Source organism: Acomys russatus, chromosome 9, assembly GCF_903995435.1.
Source record: "Acomys russatus chromosome 9, mAcoRus1.1, whole genome shotgun sequence".
NCBI classification, from domain to species: domain Eukaryota; kingdom Metazoa; phylum Chordata; class Mammalia; order Rodentia; family Muridae; genus Acomys; species Acomys russatus.
Genome location: NC_067145.1, coordinates 16469117 through 16493618, shown reverse-complemented (window position 1 = coordinate 16493618; position 24502 = coordinate 16469117). Strand labels below are relative to the sequence as shown.

At 36.4% G+C, this 24502-nt stretch overlaps 1 protein-coding gene across 1 annotated transcript in view; it reads right to left on the bottom strand.

Annotated features, from left to right (window-relative positions):
• Cdh12 (cadherin 12) overlaps nt 1-24502 on the bottom strand; it is a 293116-nt gene that overhangs the window by 30373 nt on the left and 238241 nt on the right. Inside the window, exon 6 of the mRNA XM_051150994.1 lies at nt 6698-6951. Coding sequence (XP_051006951.1) covers nt 6698-6951 — 254 coding nt within the window. The remainder of the gene's footprint in view (nt 1-6697; nt 6952-24502) is intronic.

Sequence of the window (24502 nt, the reverse complement as noted above, 5' to 3'; positions counted from 1 at the left end):
TCACAAATCTAAATTATACAAAAGAAAACTAATAAAAGACTGTTGACTTTTCTTCATGTAGACATTTGAAATCATATATAGATAAAGTATTAAGATTTTAGAATGGCCAAAGGAAACAGTTCATGAGTGTATGTCTTTGATTCATATTCCTTGTTTATGACCCTTTTCTATCTCTTTTTTTTCCTGCTTCTCAGATGACATAGAGTGAAACAGCTCTACTTCTCTAAAGGCTCCTCAACATAGTTGCCAAAGCAAGGAAACAGAGAGACAACTGACTGAACCTAAGGAACCTGATCTGAAAATCGTCTTTCTCCCTGAATTTGATATTCTCACATACTTAATCACAGAGATGGAATGTCAGTAACATAACACTCAAAAGGAAAAGGCTGGACAAATCAAAGTATGTATAAGTGAGCACAGCTATGCCAGTAGTAATGATGGGAGTAAAGGCCACCTGCATTCTGTATTCTGAGCATTATATCAATGTGAACACGTCTATTCAGCTAGTCAAGCGATCCCATTTTACGTTACTGATCTGACCCATAATGATAGAGGTGGTGATGGTAAAACTTATAATAATGTTCTGAGATGAGAATTAGAATAGTCTTGAATTATTAAGAAATGCTGTGAAAAGACATGAAAACGAAACAAATGAAAAGTACATTGTTCAACAAGATATAAGTTTCCATTTTAGAATTTCAAGAATATATATTTCAATACTATTTATAAATGAGAAAGCATATTTTTATATCAAAGAAATTCGATTCAGGGCCAATCAGTTTTTCCAACTGATATAATTCACATTTCTCATTTATTCCAAGGGAATTGAACTAAGACAGGTTTCATGTCATTCAAGAGCAAGTCTGCCTTTTGAAACTCCTCATAGTGATCAATTAGCTCCATTTGTGTCTGTTGTTTTGTGGTGGTAACCGCTTCTCATGAGAAGTAAAAATGAGTGTACCACTTCAGTCAACTTACAGTAGTATCATCAGATTGTGACAAAACTAAATGTGCAGTAGAAACAAGAGAGTTTCTCTAAAATATCACTTTCAATTCTCCCCTCATGCAGTCATGATTCAGTTTTTTTTTTTACTTTGAATATCTGTCCATTTACCTCGTTATATAGTTCACTTAGAGACTTTCCATATCTTTTTGTCCTAAACTATTGGTTGAATATATACCTTTGTAAATGTGTACATCTCATCATGTCTTGTCCCTGTTCTAAATACAATATCCAAATAATTCAATAACAAGTGTATGCATTCTACATATGCAGTGCATGATGACCATAAATGTTCATTTGCTGAACTTCCTACAGTTTCTACCTATATGTAGTTACCGTCTCATGTTTGTTATAAAATTTTAACAGTTCTACAGTGATCATTTGTGTTTTACAAAGTTAATATAAATATCTTCATCAGATGTTTCTTACAGCCAATAAACTGAGCAGCAACATGACTGATCAATGACAACACATGAACATGTAACACCCATCAATAAGTAACATTATTGTGACCCTCTCTGTGTATGACTTTCTAAAAGGTCACTAATATTTATAAATATGACAAGCACAAAAATACTTGTTTCCAGTAAAGAATCTGGAGAGCATTTGCAATAAAATGTATAGTGCTCAGTACTTGTTTCTATACCCTCACATAAACAGATGTACCCCTTGAACGAGTCCATTCTTGAACACAGCATTTAAAGCAGGAAAAATTACCACTGAATATGTATAACTTTTCAAATATTGTATAAGGAACTGGAGAGATGGCTCAGTTCATAAGTGTGTTTGCTTCACAAGCATGACATCATAAGTTGAAATTCATATTATAATACTGGCGTTCAGATTTTAAAGAGTTAAAGAAAAATGAAAACAAGTATGACCATGCCTCTTGAGGTCCCATTTATTAATTGTTGACATTAAGGCCTGGGCCGTTGGTGTTCTGTTCAGGAAGTTGTCTCCTGTGCCAATATGTTCCAGGCTCTTCCCTACTTTTTCTTCTAAGTGACTTAGTGTCTCTGGTTTTATGTTGAGGTCTTTAATCCACTTGGATTTGAGTAGTGTGAAAGGTGACAAATATGGGTCCAGTTGCATTTTTTTACACATAGACATCCAGTTAGACCCGCACCATTTGTTGAAGATGCTATCCTTTTTCCATTGAATGGATTTGGCTTCTTTGTCAAAAATCAAGTGACCATATGTGTGTGGATTCATATCTGGGTCTTCGATTCGATTCCACTGATCAACCAGCCTATTGCTCTGCCAGTACCATGCTGTTTTAATTACTATTGCTTTATAGTACAGTTTGAGATCAGGTATGGAGATTCCTCCGGAACACCTTTTATTGTACAAGATTGTTTTAGGTATTCTGGGTTTTTTGTTTTTCCATATGAAGTTCAGAATTGAACTTTTAATATCTTTAAAAAATTGTGTAGGTATTTTGATAAGGATTGCATTGAATCTGTAGATTGCATTTGGTAGGATGGCCATTTTTACTTTGTTAATTCTCCCGATCCATGAGCAAGGAAGATCACATGCTGGTGTGGATGTGGGGAGAGAGGAACACTCCTTCATTGCTGGTGGGAATGCAAACTAGGATAGCCACTTTGGAAATCTAACTGGTGCTATCTCAGAAAACTGGGAATAGGGCTTCCTCAAGACCCAGCTATTACACTCCTTGTATATACCCAGAAGATGCTCCAACACACAACAAGAAAATTTGCTCAACCATGTTCATAGCAGCCTTATTCATAATAGCCAAAATATGGAAACAGCCTAAGTGTCCAACAGTAGAAGAATGGATAAAGAAACTGTGGTACATATACACTATAGAATACTACTCAGCTATTAAAAACAAGGAATTCCCAAAATTTGTGGATAAATGGATTGAGCTAGAAATGATCATAATGAGTGAGTTAACCCAATAGCAGAAAGACTCAAATGGTATATACTCACTTATATCTGCATACTAGCCCAAGAGGCATGTACCATGAAAGCCTTCACTTACCAAAAAACTAGGACAGAGGGGAGGACATCCTATTGGGACTCTAGATGAGAGAAGCATGAGAGAATAGCAAAGTAGGACCCAGAAGGTCCTAGAAACCTACAAGTAGAACATTATAATAGGCAGATTTGGGCCCAGGGGTCCCGCTCAAACTAAAGCACCAGCCAAGGACAATACGGTAAACTTTAAACCCCTACCCAGATCTAGCCAATGGTCAGAACATTCTCCACAGTTAAGTGTAGAGTGGGATATGACTTTCTCATGTACTCTGGTTCCTCACATTTGACCATGTCCCCTGGAGGAGGAGACCTAGTGGCACTCAGAGGAAGGACAGAAGGTTGCCAAGAAGAGACTTGTTACCCTATGAGCATATACAGGGGGAGGTAATCCCCCTCTGGAACAGCCATAGGGGAGGGTAATAAGGGGAAAATGGGAGGGAGGGAAGAATGGGAGGATACAAGGGATGGGATAACCATTGAGATGTAACAAGAATAAATTAATAATAAAAAAAAACTTAAAAAAAAAAGTATGACCATGCTTGACTATAACCTACCACACTATACAGGTTAGACAGAGGATGGTCACCTATGCTGGCCCCTAGACTGCATCCAGGTTCAAAAATAAACTCTATGTAAGGGAAATGTAGCAGACAGCAACAGAGAGGTACATCCCTGGACGTTTTCTCTTTTCTCTCCTTTTTCATAGAAGCTTGCACACACACATGTATGCACACATAAACACTCCCTTTCTCTACACACACAAACACACTCACTCACACACACACACACACACACACACACACACACACACACACTTATTATGTAGAAATATGAACCTAAAATTGAAGTTAGGAAGTAAAGATTTTGGGGTGAAATGAGAAATCTGGGAGGCATCCTTAGGAAAAAAACTTGATGTCCTTCTAAAATATTATTTCTCTAATGTGTATGTGTTTACACTCATGCTCATTTTTGCATAGTAAGAGTGTGCAATGTCTGAGGAGACCACAGAGCGTACTGAAATCCCAGAAGCTAAGGTTGCAGGTAGTTTTGAGCCACCAGTTTGATTCAAGGAATAGAAACCAAGTCATTGAGAAGAGAAGCCTCTGCTCTCAGCCCCAGTCTGCAGGAGGCATAACTCTGTTATTATCTTAAATTTAACAGAAACCATATTTATGAATTAGATTGCAATTCTATATTTTCAAAAACAAGTCCAAAGAGATCAACTAATTGAAGTTAGGAATGTTAAAGAAAACCATATAAGAATAATAACGTTTTAAATACTTTAGTCTTAGCAGGTTACAAAAAGAAAGAACTATTGCAAGAATGAAAGTTCAGAAAATCCATTAGGGCTACGCTTTTGCTCACGTATTAAATAATTTTGTTTGGGAATGAACAAAGGATTTCATTTATCATGTCACTCAGAGACAATAATAAAAATATTACAGAAGAATTACTGCCTGCTGGGATTAAACAAAACAAGAATTGACATAATTGAAAGAAAAATTCAGACTCTTTTTAAAAAGGGGCCAGAGAACATTCTCCACAGTTGAGTGGAGAGTGAGGTATGACTTTCACACGTACTCTGGTGCCTCATATTTGACCATGTCCCCTGGAGGGGGAAACCTGGAGGCACTCAGAGGAAGGATAGCAGGTTACCAAGAAGATACTTGATACCCTATGAGCATACAGGGGAGGAAATCCCCCTCAGGAACAGTCATAGGGGAGGGGAATAAGGGGAAAATGGGAGGGAGGGAAGAACAGGAGGATACAAGGGATGGGATAACCATTGAGATGTAACAAGAATAAATTAATAAAAAATAAAAAAATAAAAAAGGGGCTAGATAACTGAAATATTTACTCAAATTCATGTGCCTTCCTTGAAGAAGGAAATGAGGCAGTTCAACATCATGAGGGATGAGAGACATGTCTACATGTGAAAGAGTTGCAGTGTATGACCAAAACCAAGCAAAAGCAATTTTATTGTGCAAATTTTCATATATATATGAAAATATATATTTTCTCACACACACACACACACATATATGCATATGTATATATATATGTGTGGGGGCTAACACAAAATCCACAGGGTGGACACAGGTTTTGCAGTTGTATCAATTATGTATCACGCCAACGAATCTAGAAGACTGCACAATCAGTGTATCTTTAAGATGAAGCACTGAGTTAAAGAAAGGTCATTCTTAATATATTTGCAAGAAGAGTGGACTTCCTCCTGCTATCATTTGTAATTATGCAGGTACCCTTGCTTGTTCCTTCCTGTTTCACATACGTAACGGTAGTATCTGGTCTATCCCTAATATGCCACATATTTAAAAATCACATAATGTATTTCATTTCAAAGACTCATAGGTAGAGAAGAACTTGCCTAGAAAGGATCTAAGAAAAGATCTCTCCTATGTGTTGTTTAGAGGTGATTTAGAAATATTAAATGTTAAACTCTTAGGTTGACAATGGAATCATTTAAGATCTTAAGGAGGTTGTTTAGGATAACTACATTTGCTATGTGGGAGAGCCAGAAGTTTGGTTACCCAGCTTATAAGGTTAACTGTGGGATATTAGTTTTACTTCCCTAACAGACTCTTATCTTGAAATTCTCCCATCCATTAAAAAATATATATCTTCTTAGAGATATTATTTAATGAAAAGATATCCTTCATAATATGAGTAATGCACATGTATAAAAGTACCACGGAGAACTCTACTTATCTTTTTTTGTAAAGATCCAGGATAAAAATACCCATTTAGCCATTTACCTAAGAAAAAGGTGTTTTATCAGAAACAAAGTCTACCAACATGTGGATCTTGGACTTTGTACCATCAGTGCTATGAGAAATAGGGTATATGTGTTTTGAACAAGCTAAAACTATTTATGTGTGGAACTTTGGGTGATAGATTCAGATGACTATAAGAAGAAAGACATACATGCCTTTGAGCCCATTATGGAAATTACATGCAATTATTGGGCAAAGAGTACTAGTGATTAGGTTTTCATATGGAATATAATTTATAGCAATTATGTCTATATTCCTCTATGTTAGGAAATTAACTTTTCATCAGAAGTCCTACTTTAGGACATGAATGTTTAATTTAACAGTAAATCACTTGTTTATTGAATTCAAGTGCCTAGTTTCAGTTCTCTGCATTTTAGGAAAGAAAAGATAAACTTTCTATTGCATTGTCAAATTAGTCGCTCACACTTAGTACTAGACAACCATTCACAGCATCTCAAACCCAGCAAATGACATTATTAGGGTGAAGAACAGGATACAAATGCAAATGTTACAGCTATCTCATTTGTAAAGTCTACATGAGATAGTAGCACAAAGGTTTTAAGAAAATTACAAATTATATCAATATCCCTCATGTTCTATATATTGTTAAAGTACCTTGATATCACTAATCTTAAATATCATTTTTGAAGTTGATTTGCTCAGTCCCATTTATAAATGAAAAATATGACTAGCTAGTTAGAATCACATGTCCAGCATTACACCACTGTGAACAGTTTGGGAAGGACTTCTATCCCTATACTCAGGCTTTTAGCCTTATACTAATAAGAATTCATTAAATTTTGCCACACATGATCTACTAGTACTCCTTTAGTAATTAAGCTATTTTTTATGTTGATTTTGTTTTGTTTTTCTGATGCACACTGAAAAGTATTAATCTTACCTAACAGCACTGCTGCCCACATCAAGGTCTTGTGCTGTGACGGCTCCAATGATGGTCCCCACAGGCGTGTCTTCATAAACCTCCATGGTGTAAAGGGGCTTGCTGAACACTGGTGGCTCATCCACATCCAGCACGCTGATTTTTACTGTAGCAGTGTCTTTAAATGGGCCAGCAGAGTGAAAGCGGTGGTCAAGGTGAACGTTGGAGGCCTCTACTTTGAAAGTATATGCCTTCTTTGTTTCAAAATCTAAAGGCTATAATAGAGACAAAATGAGAAATTATATTTATGTAGATCTGGGCAGAAATGGTGAGCATCGCTTCTAAGCAATCTTCCAGCTGGTTCCAATTAATTGCATATGTTTCAGCTTCTCCTTTTATTAGATGAATTCAAGGCAGAGAAAGCACACATTAAATATTTAAGAGCATTAAGGATCAAAGGCATGTAGAAGTAGTAACCTCTAACGTTAATTATCTAAGTACATGGAATTGACAAAATCTACATGTGTACATCAAGGTATACGTGTTCTTCTAGGCAATGTGCAAAGGGTGAAGGAGATGTTATTTTGCTTTTATCCAATGCTGACATCTACTGGACAAAAGTAAGGACTGAAAGAGAAACAATGACATTGGATTGTTTTGATATTAGATTCAAGATACACATAGAATGTTAGACATTTGTTTTCCTATTTTACACTAATATCATTATCTGTTAAGAAGTATTGGATACCCAGATATTTTATTAAGAGGATGCTATGAAAAGTCAGTACAATGAAAATTACAGTTCTTCATAATCCCAGAGTTACACATAAAATTAGTGTGGCTGCAGTGCATTGTTAGAATACATCACCAAGAATTGTAGCCTCAAACATATTGTTAAATTATGGCACGTGCTGCAAGTGACAAAGGAAATAATTTTGTGCATATGAACCGATAGTCAGTTTAGATTTGCGCTATTTTCAAATATTAGTTCTTCCATTTCCCTATCTGAAAGCTTTATCATCTGGGACCACCATAGCATTGGAGTACTGTTTTGGGGGTCGGCATTAGGAGGACATTAGGACATTTAATCTCATTCTGTGGCTTAGGCTGGCTCTAAACTTACAATCTACCTATCTTGGCTTCACAACTGTCATGATGAGGTGCAGGATCTATCATATTTGTGTTTCTGTGCAAAGCTGCTTTGTTTATGTCCAGTGTGGTGAGACACAGTGACCGTCCCAAAGTTGGAAGGCAGAAGCAACATAAGTTCAATAACATCATGGGCTATACAGAATAGTCCAAGGGAGCCAAACACGCAGTCATTTGCTTGGAGAGCATGATAAATATTACTAATATTGAATAAAGAAGAAACTGCTAAAGTTGTGAGAATGTTTGGCTGGGATAGATAAGCACAAGGCAAAGCAGACACATATTTTCAAATGTTTTTGAAGGATCTTCATAAATGATAAAAGTGTTAGAGAGATGACTTAAAATCTTAAGATTTTAATTGCAATTTTTTGTTTTTTAAATATATTTTATTAATTTATTCGTATTACATCTCAATTGTTATCCCATTCCTTGTATCTTCCCATTACTCCCTCCCTTGCATTTTCCCTTACTCCCCTCCCTTACGACTATGACTGAGGGGGACCTCCTCCCCCTGTATATGCTCATAGGGTATCAAGTCTCTTCTTGGTAGCCTGCTATCCTTCCTCTGAGTGCCACCACGCCTCTTCATCCAGGGGATGTGGTCAAATATGAGGCACCAGAGTTAGTGTGGAAGTCAGTCCCCACTCTCCACTCAACTGTGGAAAATGTCCATTGGCTAGGTCTGAGTAGGGGTTTGAGTTTACTGCACATATTGTCCTTGACTGGTGCCATAATTTGAGCAGGACCCCTGGGCCCAGATCTGCCCATCATAATGTTCTTCTTGTAGGTTTCTAGGACCCTCTGGATGCTTCTATTTCTCCATTCTCCCTTGCTTCTCCCACCTAGAGTCCCAATAGGAAGTCTTCCCCTCTGTCCCACTTTCCTGGTAAGTGAAGTATTTCATGGGACATGCCCCTTGGGCTAGTGTCCACATATAAGTGAGTATATACCATTTGACTCTTTCTGCTTCTGGGTTAATTCACTCATTATGATCATTTCTAGTTCAAATAATTTGTCCACAATTTTCAGGAATTCCTTGTTTTTAATAGCTAAGTAGTATTCCATATTGTAAATTATAGTTTATTAAAAGGAAGGTTCATAAGGTGGTGTATAAGGCTGGTGGTGAAACATGTATCTTCAATTTCAACATTTCTAGAACAAACCCATATTGTATAGTTAATACATTCCAAGAAGTAAAATTTTGTCATCATGTGCCATAAGAGAAGTCTGAAAGAGAAATTATATATATATATATGATTATACAATTAAATATATATCCACATAGAATTGTTTTATATATTATATTAATGTATATAATATAATTGTATTTGTATATGTATTAGATGTTATATATGAATACATATACATATATAAGAAGAGGAGTACACATTTATTTGAATTAAAAAACATAAAAGTATCAGTTTTTATGAATACTCAAAGTTCTGGAAGTATTAAGCAATATAATTTTGAAGTTACTTATTCTAATTTTTGTTTCACAAACATTGATCTTTATTTGCTTCCTTGCACGTGTTTCCAGAAAGGAAGCTGCATGCCCCCGTCACTTGTGTTTGCTCCATTAGTGCTTTAAGTCAGCTGTTGTCTTAGAATACAGGCATGGCTACCATATCCTCCTCACTTAATTCCCCTATTTTCACTTACACATTGAAATGTCTACACTTGCACAATTATGAGAATTCTTTCCAGAAGCCTTACATTTATTTATTTTACTGATTACGCATTACAACTGCCTGAATGAACATGGCTCCTTACTGGTATGTCAATTTCAAGGCAAAGAGAGGAGAGAGAAATTCTAAAATCATTCCCCCTTGTATTATTCATCATTGTAAAGAAAAGCTAGTCTTTGCCTTTAAGAACTCTTGACCTAACACAGTGTTCAAAGTTTAGAGATGGCAGTGGGGGAAGGAGAAAACCTGTTTGCACCTAGATATTTGTTTTGCAACTAAACTTACATTCTGCTGTGATCAGAGCCATGGAGAAAAAAGTTTAGGAGAAACGCAGTAGTAATATCCAAGTTGGAGTTTCCTCTTTATGACACTGACCATTAAGCAATCTCTCTGTAGAAAATCATATATCTCAGAAAGGGCGGAGAGAACCATCAGTTGGCTCTTTGCTTGAATTTAACTGCTCACTTGCCTTATACTACCATCATATTTTAAACATAATGAACTTGGTATACTAATAATCACAATGAAATTCTAGCATTTGAAAGAAATACAGACTAATCATAATTTGCTACGAATCTTAGAAAAATGAATTTACATGATGAAATTAATTTTCTTGTGAAATTGAGTGGATTTAATTCTTCTATAATAAATATAAAACCAGACAGGAGTCACCGCACATTTGAGCTGAAAAATGTTTCTATAAGGGTAAGAAAAGGGTTGTTAAAGTAGGGTTTAAATGAAGAATCCTTGCCTCCTAACTAGACAAGTGTCACTTGGATCCAGGTTTCAGGGGTGGAGGGAAAGTACATAATAGGAAGATAAGCAGTAAGAGATCAACATTTTAGTGAAATAGGATATCTCTATTCAATTTTGCTCTAAATAAAATAAGAGAAATAGACAAACTAGGTTATTATAGTGAATTTCTCCTTCTATATTCTTATTTTGCCTAGTGGCAGAGTAGCCAAAACAATAAAGAGCATTTTGTGTAGATATTTTTTCACACTTCAGATAATGTAAAAAGTATTAATATTTAAGTGGCTCACTTCCCAGGGGTCTCTAGAGTTCCTGCTTTTACGTAATGTTACATACAAATTGATGGATATTTATTGACATTTTGATAAATTTAAAAATCAATGTCACTGGTGGACAGAATGCAGAAGTGCCTCCATTTATGATGATGATGATGATTGTTGTTGTTGTTGTTGTCATTGTTATCATTGTCGCTGTCATCATCATCATCATCAGCAGCAGCAGCAGCAGCAACAGCAGCATCATTTGTTTCTCAACATCTGTGTTGATTGGTCCATTATTGAGTGTGTGCATGGTCTGTGAATTTAATAGCATGCCAAAAAAACAAGTACTGAAGTTTAAAGGAAAATAAATTATACAGATAGAAATGAGGTGCTTAACCCTTTGACATATAATTGAGCCTCTGACATAATTATGTGAAGTTTTAAAAGGAAGTGATGAAAGTAACTATAGACTTCCTTGTAAGAGGTTACCTATGAAGACACAAGTACTCTTACAACAAGTGACAGAAACAATCAGAATTAAAGATGATTACACACAAAAGTTGGTCAAAAAATGAATCTCAACAACTAAATAACCAGCAAATAAACTCTCCTAGTAAGAGTTGTCACAGAAATGGACTGTGAACCTCAGATCTGATTGCACCACCAATTCATACAATTCTTGTTGTGTGGTAATGATAAAGGACACAGTCACATATGTTCTGGCCAATAGTAATTTCCATTTGCCAATCTTTGCAGTCCTTTGTGCTCTTACTTCACATTTTATGATGAATATCTCTTTCACTAACACAATAAGGCAATTACACTCACAAAATATATCCTGTATTAATAGGATTGTGTCCTTCAGAATCTAAGAAGCCATATAGTCATCAGAAAGACACTTTTTCAGGAAACAAATGATCAGAAGATGTCATTATGTGAAATGGAACAGATCATGTGTGGACAGATAATTGGAGACTTAGTTATATCAGACTGAGGCAGGACAGAAAGACAATGGGAACACACTTTTGTAACACAAGCCTATTCCTACCTAGTCAGAAAAATAAATACAAAACATTCAGAGTGAGGTTTATTTTGAGAAGAAATAACATTTTCCAGGATTTAGTTTATGATCAATAATAACAAATTCTTCTCTGGAAAGAGGCTTAAGATATTGTGTGTATTCCATGATCATTGTGTCAGGATTCAAATCAATACTTCAATAAAATGTGATCAAGCACTCGATAAACCAAAGTCAGTCTATCAGGTGAGTATATCCTGTAAGGGAAAATATACTGAAACTCAGACATTTGAAAGATAATTCTTCCTTATCATGATACACAATCACATTTTTACATAAAAAATGGAATTTTCTGGCAAACATTCCAAATAAATTCTCTCAATTAAGAAGTACACATCCCATTCAGCTTGTTCTAAAAACAGCCAAAACTATTAACTACAAATTCATTCATTTTTTCTTTTAAAGTATTTTTACTTCATTTCACATCTATTACAACACTGCCACATATTGGCAGTTTTAACAAATTAACTCTAAACGACATTATTTCAAAGACTGCAATTAGTGACAATAATTTTAAAAAATTCATCCAGCAGTTGATACAATACAAAGATCAAATGCATAATTATGAAAGCCTCCAATACTTTTATGAACACATTTCAGTGAAAAAGAGAAGAAACATTTCTAAAATTAAGAAAAACTTAATAAAATGTTATATGTTTTGAAAAAAACACATATTTCTAATTCATACACAGCACAAATAATTTCCTAACATAGGTCTTCCTCACATGGTAGAATGTATACGTTTTTTGAAGTTAATATTTTGATCAACCTGTATATGTTTGAAACAGCTTTCTTCTCCAAACTTCATGTTTTACATTTCTGAAATCAATACAACTTTGGTTTTTGATACTCGCAAAATACAATTAACTTTAGAGTGCATGCAATTCAAAATAAGAACCAGTATACCAAAAATGAAAACAAAGCCGGGCGTGGTGGCGCACGCCTTTAATCCCAGCACTCGGGAGGCAGAGGCAGGCGGATCGCTGTGAGTTCGAGGCCAGCCTGGTCTACAAAGTGAGTCCAGGACAGCCAAGGCTACACAGAGAAACCCTGTCTCAAAAAAACAAAAACAAACAAACAAAAAAAAATGAAAACAGTAAACCACTGTAAAATTTCCCTTTAGCCAAATGAAATTTTTACATGTTTCTCAATGACATTTTTTTTTAAGTTTATGGGACAAAAATGCAGATGTGGTGAACTACTTCTATTTACATAAAATAATGAGAATCCAACATTTTAAATATATATTCCACATGCATCGTAGGAGGTTAGAATGAAATGTTAACACATTGGGTATAAAATAAGAGATAGGGAGCAGATTAATGAAGACATTCTTCTTGCTAGGCTTTCTTTGCGGAATGAAGGAGCGGCAGAATTGCAATCAGTTTGGTGTACTGAAATGTTTCTTATTTGTAGCTCTTCAAGATGCCAAAAGTGGCAACAGAGAATGTGCTTCCAACTGTGTTCCTTGCTGGTATTGAATGCCAGAAAATACTCATATACACTAACAGATGGAGCTTCACATACCCACTTTTGGGGTCAGAGATAGAAAAGAAAGTAGTGGAGAGGCTGGGAGAACAGCCAATGCAGAGATGGAAATAAGGAATGAAGCAGGCTTAGGTCAAAATATTGGCTGGATAGAGGAGTTGTAAGCCTGACTCAGAAAGGAAAAAAAAAAAAAATGGGCAAGCTTAATACCCTGATGCCAAAGGCAGGTCCAGAGGATTTAAGAAAGCCTATAAGATTTGCGAGATTCAAAGTTTAGAAAGAGTGAATGAGAAAATATGTGCAGGAATATTTCTTTTGTATAAGTGTAAGGCAGCTTTATAAATGTCTGTATATTTGTGTGAAGGCATGAGTGCATGTACTGAAACATAAATATGGAGGATATAGGTTGATGGGAGATGTCTTCTTTTATTGCTTTCCATCTTTTTTTATTAGTTTATTCTTGTTACATCTCAGTGGTTATCCCATCCCTTGTATTCTCCCATTCCTCCATTCCTCCCATTTTCCCCTTATTACCCTCCCGTATGACTGTTCCTGAGGGGGATTTCCTCCCCCTGTATATGCTCATGGGTATCAACTCTCTTCTTGGTAGCCTGCTATCCTTTCTCTGAGTGTAACCAGGTCTCCCACTTCAGGGGACATGGTCAAATATGAGGCACCAGAGTACGTGTGAAAGTCATACCCCACTCTCCACTCAACTGTGGGGAATATCCTGTCCATTGACTAGATCTGGGTAAAGGTTCCAAGTTTACTGCATGTATTGTCCTTGGCTAGTGCCATAGATTGAGCAGGACCCCTGGTGTGGTACGTTTACACTATGGAATACTACTCAGCTATTAAAAACAAGGACTTCCCGAATTTGTGGACAAATGGATTGAGCTAGAAATGATCATAATGAGTGAGTTAACCCAGAAGCAGAAAGACTCAAATGGTATATACTCACTTATATCTGCATACTAGCCCAAGAGGCATGTACCATGAAAGCCTTCACTTACCAGGAAACTGGGGCAGAGGGGAGGACATCCTATTGGGACTCTAGATGAGAGAAGCATGGGAGAATAGCAAAGTAGAAGGATCCAGAGGGTCCTAGAAACCATCTTCTTTTTTAAGGCATGGCCTCTCTTAAACCTGGAACTCACCAAATTACCAAGACTTGGCTGGCCATTGAGCACAAAGGAAATCTTTTGAAACTTCCTGCATAGCCTTGGCATTATAATCTCATTTACATGTACAGTGCGGATCTGAACCCAGGGCCTCATTACTAAATGATACGTTCTTATATGCTGAGCCATATCCTCAAGTCTATTCACACACATTTCTTTTCTTTTCTTTTATTCATTTTACATCATGGTCATAGCCTCATCCCTCCTCACCACCCAGCCCCACCCTTCCTGTTCCTGTCCTCTATCACCAATCCTCAGAAAAAAAGGAATCCCCTTCCCACCCACCCCGTCTCATCAAGTCATACCAGTACTGAGCTTGTTCTCTTTCCCTGTGGCCTGGCAAGGCAGTCCCTCCAATGGAGGATGGGGGGTGCTCAAAGAATGTCAATGTCAGAGAGAGCCCCTGTTCCCCTTTCTAGAGGAACCACTTGAAGCCTAAACTGCCCATCGGCTATATCTTTGTATGTGGCCTACGTCCAGTCCATGCAAGGTCCTTGGTTGATAGTGCTCAGTCTCATCAGACCATTATGGGCCCTAGTTAGTTGGCTTTGTTGGTTTTCTTGTGAAACTCCTGTCACCTCCAAGTCCTTTTATCCTTCCTCTTATTTCACCACAAGGCTTCTTAATGAATCATCTGATGTTTGGTTTGGCTGTGAGTCTCAGCATTTGAGATGCTGCTAGGTGAACCCTCTCAGAAGACAACTCGGCTAGGCTCTTGTCTACAAGCATAGCAGAGCATCCTTAATAGCAGCAAACGTTGGTTCTCTCCCATGGGATGTGTCCTGGTTTCAGCTAGGCATTGGTTGGACATTCCTGCACATCTTGTAGGCAGGACAAGTTTTAAGTTGAAGTTTTTGTGAGTAGATTGGTGTTCTCCTTTTTCTAGGAGACTTGTCTAGATAGAGGGTGTCCTCTTCCATCTCTATATACCATGTTACTAGGATTCTTTGTTAAAGTCCTTATATCTCCCTGTAGAGCCTACCCTGAGTTAGGTCTCCAGCTTGTCACAGAGATGCCTCCACCTACAATTGCTCTTTTGTCTATAGACCTTTTGTCCTCCCTTACTTTGCCCAGGTCTGATCTCCAACCTCATGTCTCTCTATATATTTTTTCTGTCTGGTCCCCTCTTTTCAGCCACTACCTCTGTCTGTTCTATTTCCTCTTCTGAGTGAGATGTAAGCATCCTCCCTTGGATCCTCCTTGTTCTTCCCCACTTTCTCATCTAACAGATTCAAGAAAGTTTATTTTAAAAATCCTCTGCTTCCCACTCCCTCTTTCTCCATCTGTTGGTATATCTCCTGTAAATTAGTCACCAGAACCTGGATCAATACAATTAGGACCTACTTTTATTTTATAAATTTTTAAAATTTTTTTATTAATTTATTCTAGTTACATCTCAATGGTTTATCCCATCCCTTGTATCCTCCCATTCCTCCCTCCCTCTCATTTTTCCATTATTCCCCTCCCCTATGACTGTTCCCGAGGGGGATTACCTCTCCCTGTATATGCTCATAGGGTATCAAGTCTCCCCTTGGTAACATGCTGTCCTTCCTCTAATGCCAACAGGTCTCCCCCTCCAGGGGACATGGTCAAATGTGAGGCACCAGAGTACGTGAGAAAGTCATATTCCACTCTCTACTCAACTGTGGAGAATGTTCTGAACATTGGATAGATCTGGGTAGGGGTTTAAAGTTTACCCCCTGTATTGTCCTTGGCTGGGGCCTTAGTTTGAGCGGGACCCCTGGGCCCAAATTTGCCTATCATAATGTTCTACTTGTAGGTTTCTAGGACCCTCTGGATTCTTCTACTTTGCTATTCTCGCATGCTTCTCTCATCTAGAGTCCCAATAGGATGCCCTCCCCTCTGTCCCAGTTTCCTGGTAAGTGAAGGCTTTCGTGGTACATGCCCCTTGGGCTAGTATGCAGATATAAGTGAGTATATACCATTTGAGTCTTTCTGCTTCTGGGTTAACTCACTCAATATGATCATTTCTAGCTCAATCCATTTATCCACAAATTTCGGGAATTCCTTGTTTTTAATAGCTGAGTAGTATTCCATAGTGTATATGTACCACAGTTTCTTTATCCACTCTTCTACTGAGGGGCACTTAGGCTGTTTCCATGTTCTGGCTATTCTGAATAAGGCTGCTATGAACATGGTTGAGCAAATTTTCTTGTTGTGTGCTGGAGCATCTTCTGGGTATATTCCAAGGAGTGGAATAGCTGGGTCTTGAGGAAGCCCTATTCCCATTTTTCTGAGATAGCACCAGATAGATTTCCAAAGTGGCTGTACTAGTGTGCATCCCACCACCAATGAAGGAGTGTTCCTCATTCCCCACATCCTCGCCAGCATGTGGTGTCGCTTGAATTTTTGATCTTAGCCATTCTGATTGGTGTAAGATGGAATCTCAGAGTTGTTTTGATTTGCATTTCCCTGATGACTAAGGAGGTTGAGCATTTCTTTACGTGTTTCTCAGCCATTTGATATTCCTCTGTTGAGAATTTTCTGTTTAGTTCCAAGCCCCATTTCTCAATTGGGTTATTTGGTTTGGTGGTGTTTAATTTCTTGAGTTCTTTATATATTTTGGATATTAGACCTTTGTCAGATGTAGGGTTAGTGAAGATCTTTTCTTTTTTTAATTGTTTAAAGGCATTTTTCATTTAAAAAAAAGAAAAAAATTATCCACATTAACTATTACTTGGTACAAAAATGCTACCTGTCTTTTCATTCCCGCTCATCTTAATTCACATCTTCCCACACAATCTTAATTAAAATAGCAAACTCTATTCCTCTGGCCAACACACTTCTCAAGTGTTAGCAGGCCTACTCTAGGTAGATTTTCCTTAATCAGAAATATTAAGATCTTGAACATAAATGAATTCATGTTATGATTTTTAATGATAATACTTAATAAGTTTACAAAATATTGTTTATAGTTATCATATGTCACACATAGAGTAGCTTATAAACATTTAATTTTCCATCACTAAGAGTGCTTTAAAAATCTTTTGTCAAAAAAAAAAAAAATCAAAGGGCTACGTGTATACGTACATGGTAGAGCACTTGCCTAGAAAGCACAAGGCAGTAGGTTAAATCACCTCAATAGAAAGGCAGAGGAGTAGAGGAAAGAAGGGGAGAGTAGCAGAGAAGAGGGGGAAAAGGGAAAGCTGAGGAAGGACATCTTACAAATAACTGCCAATAAATTACCAGCGCATAAGACAACTGGGCATATAAGACCCCCAACTTTTCCGGTTATAATACAGAGTTTGGAATATCCTCATCATTTAAGACTACCCCTCTTGCATCACCCATCCTGTGTAGCCGACTCTGACATGTCTATTAGAAGGCAAGCCATAGACAGCCAGGCTCTATATTAAATGCCATCAGACAACCTGTGGCAGCCTACACTGCCCTTTTAAGGAGTGCTCCACACTCATCTTGAATGCAAGCAGCTCTCTGAGTCGAATGGGTGGGTTCTGCTGTAGAGCCAATCCTGGATCATGTTCTTCTCTTTGAGCTACAGGAAGATGTGTTCGGCTTGCTCCTCCCTGCTTAATATTCCCCACACAGAGAGGGAAATTGGCAGGCACCCCTCCCCCACTAATGTGCAGGACATATGAAGCCAGGGAAAGCATGCTGCAGGTAAGTATTTGGTGTATAAAACAACCCCTGACTTTGGAAGAGATTTTTCGGAGGAGTTATAGAGTCATCTTATATGCTGGAAAAATACAGTAGTTAGAAAGCCTTTCACATCTGTCTGTGGCTAGCATTACATATATATATATGTATATATATATATATATATATATATATATGTATATTTCTATAAATTTATAATGAAAGTGATCACATATATATGAATCTGAACAACTCTTTCAAATCAGAAAATATAGCTATGGATGCGTATGTATAGAAAATCCTTTTCCACAAAGTGCAACATATGCAAGGAGAGATTTCATAATACATACATACATATATATATATATATAGACATTCTAGACTATCTATATGTTGAACATATCTATACATTGAATATATATTCGGAATAAGTGTTTGATTACCAAGTGCATATAGTGCCTGTGGAGGCTAGAATGGTGTATTGGATTCCCTCATATAGGAGCTACTGACAATGTATGTTCTGGGCACTTTGTAGAGCAATCAAAACTCTTAACCATTGATTCATTTCTCCAGTGCCAATTTAAAAAAAAAAAAAAAATCAAAGGAAAAATAAAATTGTTTTAAAAACAGACACTAATGTTCACAGATGCAAATGTTGCCACACATTTATCTTTTAAAAATTACATATCAGAATATATTAAAGAAGCAAACAGCAACAAAACAGTGAGTAGAGAAATGGCAGGTTTATGTACAAATGTTTTCATAGTCTTGAGATTTTCTCCAAATCGACCACATGGTGGTGCTATATTACCAGTGTACATGACATGGACTCCAAGTGATTCATACTACTTAACAGAAAATGAATTTAGAAAGTTTCTGATTAGTGAGCAAATACAAATATAAAGGCCCCAAAGAACACATTAACACCTGTTTACTGTTCCCATAAGTGGTAAACATTGAACTTGATCTCCTATGCTGAAAAATCATTCTGCATTACATTTAATGCTATAGTTATGTAAATTTTAAATGAAAGCCAGTTTACATCACTATTATAAGATTTTTTTTTGTAATTGTAGAGTCACTTGTACTAATGAATAACTTTTTAATTCTCTTTTTAACACTTATGCATTATCACTTGTTAGTTGGTGAAAAAAAAAGTACAGAATTATTGGTGACCTTGCGTGTTGCGTATTACATTAAACCAGACATATGTAATTAGATATTCACCCTACTGTTATAATTACAAAAACAGGAGAAAATCATCAAAATATTTCAATAAATTACTTTGTATTTTCAGTTTTGAAAAGATTTAACTCAGTTAAGTTTCTATTTGTATTGATATTAAATAAATATAAACCCCTCTTCATTTATCCATTGTAATCCTTAAAACATTAGTCATGCAGCTAGAAATGCACACACACACACACACACACACACACACACACACACACACACACACACAAACACACACACAGTGGTCCACCTTTCTGACTTTTTATGGGAATAACTTTTTATGGCTTGGTTTTGTTTGTTTTCTTATCCCTGTTACTAAATCGCCAACAATGTATAAGAACGTTTTGACTTTTTATTTTTAGCTCTGTGCAATATGAGACAAATCAGTGTCTTTCATATTTTGTTTTATTTTTTAAAATATCTTATGCCTTGGAGATATTTCTAAAGTTTCATAACGTTACTCTGAATTTAAGGTGACAGTTAAATGTCATTCTATGTGAGCCCTCACAAAATGAATCAAAGCCAAGTTTAAAAACAAAATAAATAGAAATGCCTTTTTTCATTGTTCTCAGATCATATAAACCTGAGCATTATGTTCATCTACTTACCTCCCTGTTCCTCAGAGAAAAAGAAGAAAATAAAAGAAGTAAATAGAAAACAATGGTGAGATAAAAGATAAAACAATAATGAAAACACCAAATACAAATACCCAAAACCCTATGAATGTAACATTTATATAATTCCTGATTGTTTCATAGTTCTTCTTGCTGTAGGTAGTTTATTGCATATATGTATAATAATATAAATGTATATGTAAAAAATAAAAATATGCTTCATTCTTTAACTGTATCTCAATATCTTTTTGCCCAAATATAAAGTAATTATTTTTTAAGAGCACTATATAATCAAAACATTAAATGTACAGAAAAAAAAGAATATTAAAAGCTTCAAGAGAAAATGGCCAAGTCAAAAAAAAAAAACAAAACAAAACAAAAAACAAACCCATCAGAATTACATCTGGATTCTCAACACAGACAACGAAAGCCAGAAGGGTCTGTACAGATGTCTTTTGGAACCCTACTTAGGGGCTTTCTATGTCCTCTTGGGTCTCATGCACTCCCAGCATCCTACCCTCACTGCCTGAGGCCCCTCCTTATTTCCTTCCTTCCTTTCTTCATTCTTTCCTTCCTTTGTTATTGTTTATTATTATTATTATTATTATTATTATTATTATTATTATTATTATTATTATTATTATTATTATCTTTTGCCAGTAATACCCACCCTCAGAGATTCTGGAACTACTAGTGATCCGGTTTTCAGGAAACATACATCATCTAGATACTACAGATTTGTTCTCTACTTCATTTGCTTATTAACACTTTACAGTGATGTATGTCCTTCCAGCTTTACTTTATCACTACCATCCCTGTCCCCTTTAGCAAATAACTTCTTGAGTAAGGAGTATAGCTGCCTGTTTCAACATTATCTTCTAAATCTTGATTAAGTCTAGTACTCTAGTAGCTGCTCCACAAATGTCTTCTCAACGATGTTTTAAAATGTATGGCAACTCATTCTATCAAGATAATGACTTTAATGCCTAAATAATGAATACTATTCTATTAAAGGAAGAAACAAGAAATGTAAAATAACCAAACATGACCAAGCCAAACACTCTAGTGGGAAACAACCAACAATCATTCACAGAGATAATGCCTATGCATCACCACAATCACCAGCAAGGCATGGTACCCTTTAGGATGCAAGAGAAGTATATATAAGTTTCATGTAAACGACAGCTTTCCAGTTGAACTTAGGACCCACTAAACAAGAGGGAAGTCATGCCTGGCAGTGAACACTAGCCAACTACCAGGGCTGGTAAAGTTACACTTCTTGTAGGAAGTTTTGCAACTGCCACTCTGCTAAACCAGCATAATTCTTAACTATGTTCAAAATATTTGCTCTTATACCTATAGATATATGTAATTATCATCTCCCACCAGGGAAACATCTTTGCAGAATATTTTCACTGTACAGAGAACCATAAACAACCAAAATGCAGAGTTGGGGAGGCCAGTCTTAATGGATACATTTACAATACAATGTAGCACAATACTGAAAGCTCAGATAAATCTGTTGGGCTAGGAAGGTAATAGGATGTAAACAAATAGGCTGGAGATGGTGGTGGTACATGTCTTTAATCCCAGCACTCAGGATACAGAGGCAGGAGGACCTCTGTGAGTTTAAGGCCTGGTCTACACAGTGAATGCAGGACAGGGCTGTTACACAGAGAAACTCTGTCTTGAAAAGAAAAAACAACGACAACCCCCCCCCAAAAAAAAGAAAGAACGAAAGAAAAGAAAGGATGTAAACAAAGAAACTCATAGAAAGTTTTTCTCTTTGTTGTGATTTGTGCACCCCAGGCATGCAACAAGCTATAATAATAAAGTCTCATTAACATGACTGACTAAAGGAAAACAATAGGTCTGCTGGCATTAATAATTGAGAGACATCTTAGGAAAAGTCTAGGAGGCTGAGAGTGGGAGAGTCTGCCCCAGGACAGAGCACACACATTGGTTATCAAATGCATAACATTCTGATCTGAAGCCTATATATTAGTAACTATATTGTGGTGGTTTTACTAACAATGCTCCCTGCCCAGTAGGCTCATATATTTGAATGCTTAGTTAGCAGGAAGCAGCACCATTTAATAGGATTAGAAGGTGTTGTTGCCTTGTGGGGTAGAAGTTGACTTTTTGTAGGAAGTCTGTCACTGCCTGGGCTTTGGAGGTTTCAAAAGCCCAAGGCATACTCAGTGACTTGCCCTCTCCCTGCCGCCTGTAGATCTGGATAAACAGGCTACAGCTACAGCACCATGTGTGCCTGCATGTTACAAGGCTTCTTGCCATGGTGACCCTAGACAGAATCTCTGAAACTTTCACCGATCTCCAATTAAACACATTCTTTTATAAGAGTTACCATGTCCATAGATAGTGTCTCTTTATAGCAATAGAAAACTAACTGAGACCATTTTATAGAACGAATAGCTTGTATTCACACATTTACCAACACATATATTAACACACATATATGCATTTGCACACGTGAATATGCATTCATCTGTGTTTTTGACATGATAACTAGTAAATTTTTAAAAAGAGGCTATGAGTTTTTAAAAGAGCAAGGAAGGGTATACAGAAAGGCTTATAGGCAGGAACAAGATGGGAAAAATTTAATCTCAAAAAATTAAATAAATAATAAAAACCATTCTGGGTACATGTGCACACATATAAACATGTTGTGTGTGTGTATACATACACATACACACATCCATGTGAGATTATGCATGTAAATTATGAGACCACATGTGTAGAGGCCAGAGACATACATTTGGCATCTTTTTTTCATCTACCTTTACCTTTCCATTTATGAGTGCATGAGACAGGGTATTTCACTGAACCTAAAGTTTCTCAATTCAGTTATGCTCAATTAGCATTAATTTACAGAAACTCCAGCCGTGCCTATTACAAGAATTCCAGCATTTTGCAAGAGTTTGGGCATCCAAACTCAGGACCTCATGATTTTGAGACAAGTAGTTTGCTGGCAGAGTTATTCCTCCAGCCTGAATATGGTAGGATTTTGAGCAACATTTCTAAAGGTATCTTAAGTGACCTGAGCTACATTATGGCTCTTTAAGTAAACTGGTGATCTCCTACTCCTGGAAGGTCACCCTATTGATGCTGAGTTTAATGTAGACATCTGATCAACATAGAATACTACAGCTCAGGGCTTCTGAAATTAAACATTTACAGGAACATTTCTCACACCTCACAATCCCCAGGTAAATATACTACAGGTCCGGGTCCTCTTCCTGACCTAAGCACTTTTTAACTCTGCACTTCTGACTTAAATTAAATGAGTATCTCCACTAAACACCATTGATGTGTATGTAATTCACTATAAAGTGAGAAATAAGCTAAATGAAAGGTGACCCTTTTAATTCAATTCATGTTTTGGAGCAATATTGAAATGATTAATGAATAAATACAACTGAAGATAAAATTGTTCCTTTTGTTAAAAAATGACAATTATCACATGCACTCTGGTGCTTCACATTTGACCATGTCCCCTGGATGGGGAGGCCTGGTGGCACTCAGAGGAAGGACAGCAGGTTACCAAGAAGAGACTTGATACCCTATGAGCATATACAGGTGGAGGAAGTCCCCTTCAGGAATAGTCATAGAGGAGGGGAGTAAGGGGAAAATGGGAGGAAGGGAGGAATGGGAGGATACAAGGGATGGGATAACCATTGAGATGTAACAAGAATAAATTAAAAAAAAAAAGAAAAATGCAAATCAAAATAAATAAATAAAATAAAATAAAATAATAAAAGTAAATAAAAATAAAAAATGACAATTAGTAAAAATGTCTTATATATAGTTAGCTTTTAGTTTAACAGTATATTTATCACTAAATAAAATAAGATATGTATATGATATGTAATTCAGTTTGAGTTTAACAGAGTTTATGTTGCTCTGTAGATAGATACCTGTTTAGAAGTTACAATGTTCCACTTGTCTCTATCACTCAGCACTGTGGTTACAGGGGCATGGTTCTATCCAAGATTTTATGTGCTGCTGAGGATCTTAATTCAAGTCTTTCTACTGCAAACAATGAGCCATTGCCCTAGCCCCAAAGTTATTTTTTTTCTTAATGTTCTGAATCCAGAACTCATATTCCTGGTTTTAATATGCAAACAATCTGTATACCCTGAAGGTATTCTACAAGTTATGTTTACATTCATACAATATTTTTCATTCTTATTCAGGGTGATCTCAAAGCACATATGCTTTAGAAATTTTTTCTTTTGAATTTAAACTCCAGCATTTTTCCTTCCTATCATAGTTATTTTTCCTTTGCTGTACTAAAATACTGTGAAAGAAAACAAATTTTAAAAGGAAAGAATAATGTGATTCATACCTTCAGGATTTATTCATCAATGTGAGGTCCAGCCACTATGAATGTTAAGCATCCCCAGTCAAGAGTAGGGAAATAAGTTAACATACTTATGCTAATCCTAAGCTCAGTTTTTTACTCTTGTACAATCCAAAATTTCTGCATAGAAAATAGTGCCGCTCAGAGTTGGCCAGCCTCCCTAATTTGACTCAACAAATTAATCATGAAAATTCTACATAAACTTGACCAGAAATAAATTAATTTAGATAAATCCTCATTGAGATTATGAAATGATTTGAGATTTTGTACTAAGTTTTATCTCTACATTTACTTCATTCAAAATTTTATAGTGAAGCCAGATTCCAGGTCAAAATATAAGTCATATTATTCATTATCCAGTTCCAGACATAGTTCCTAAGTCTGGT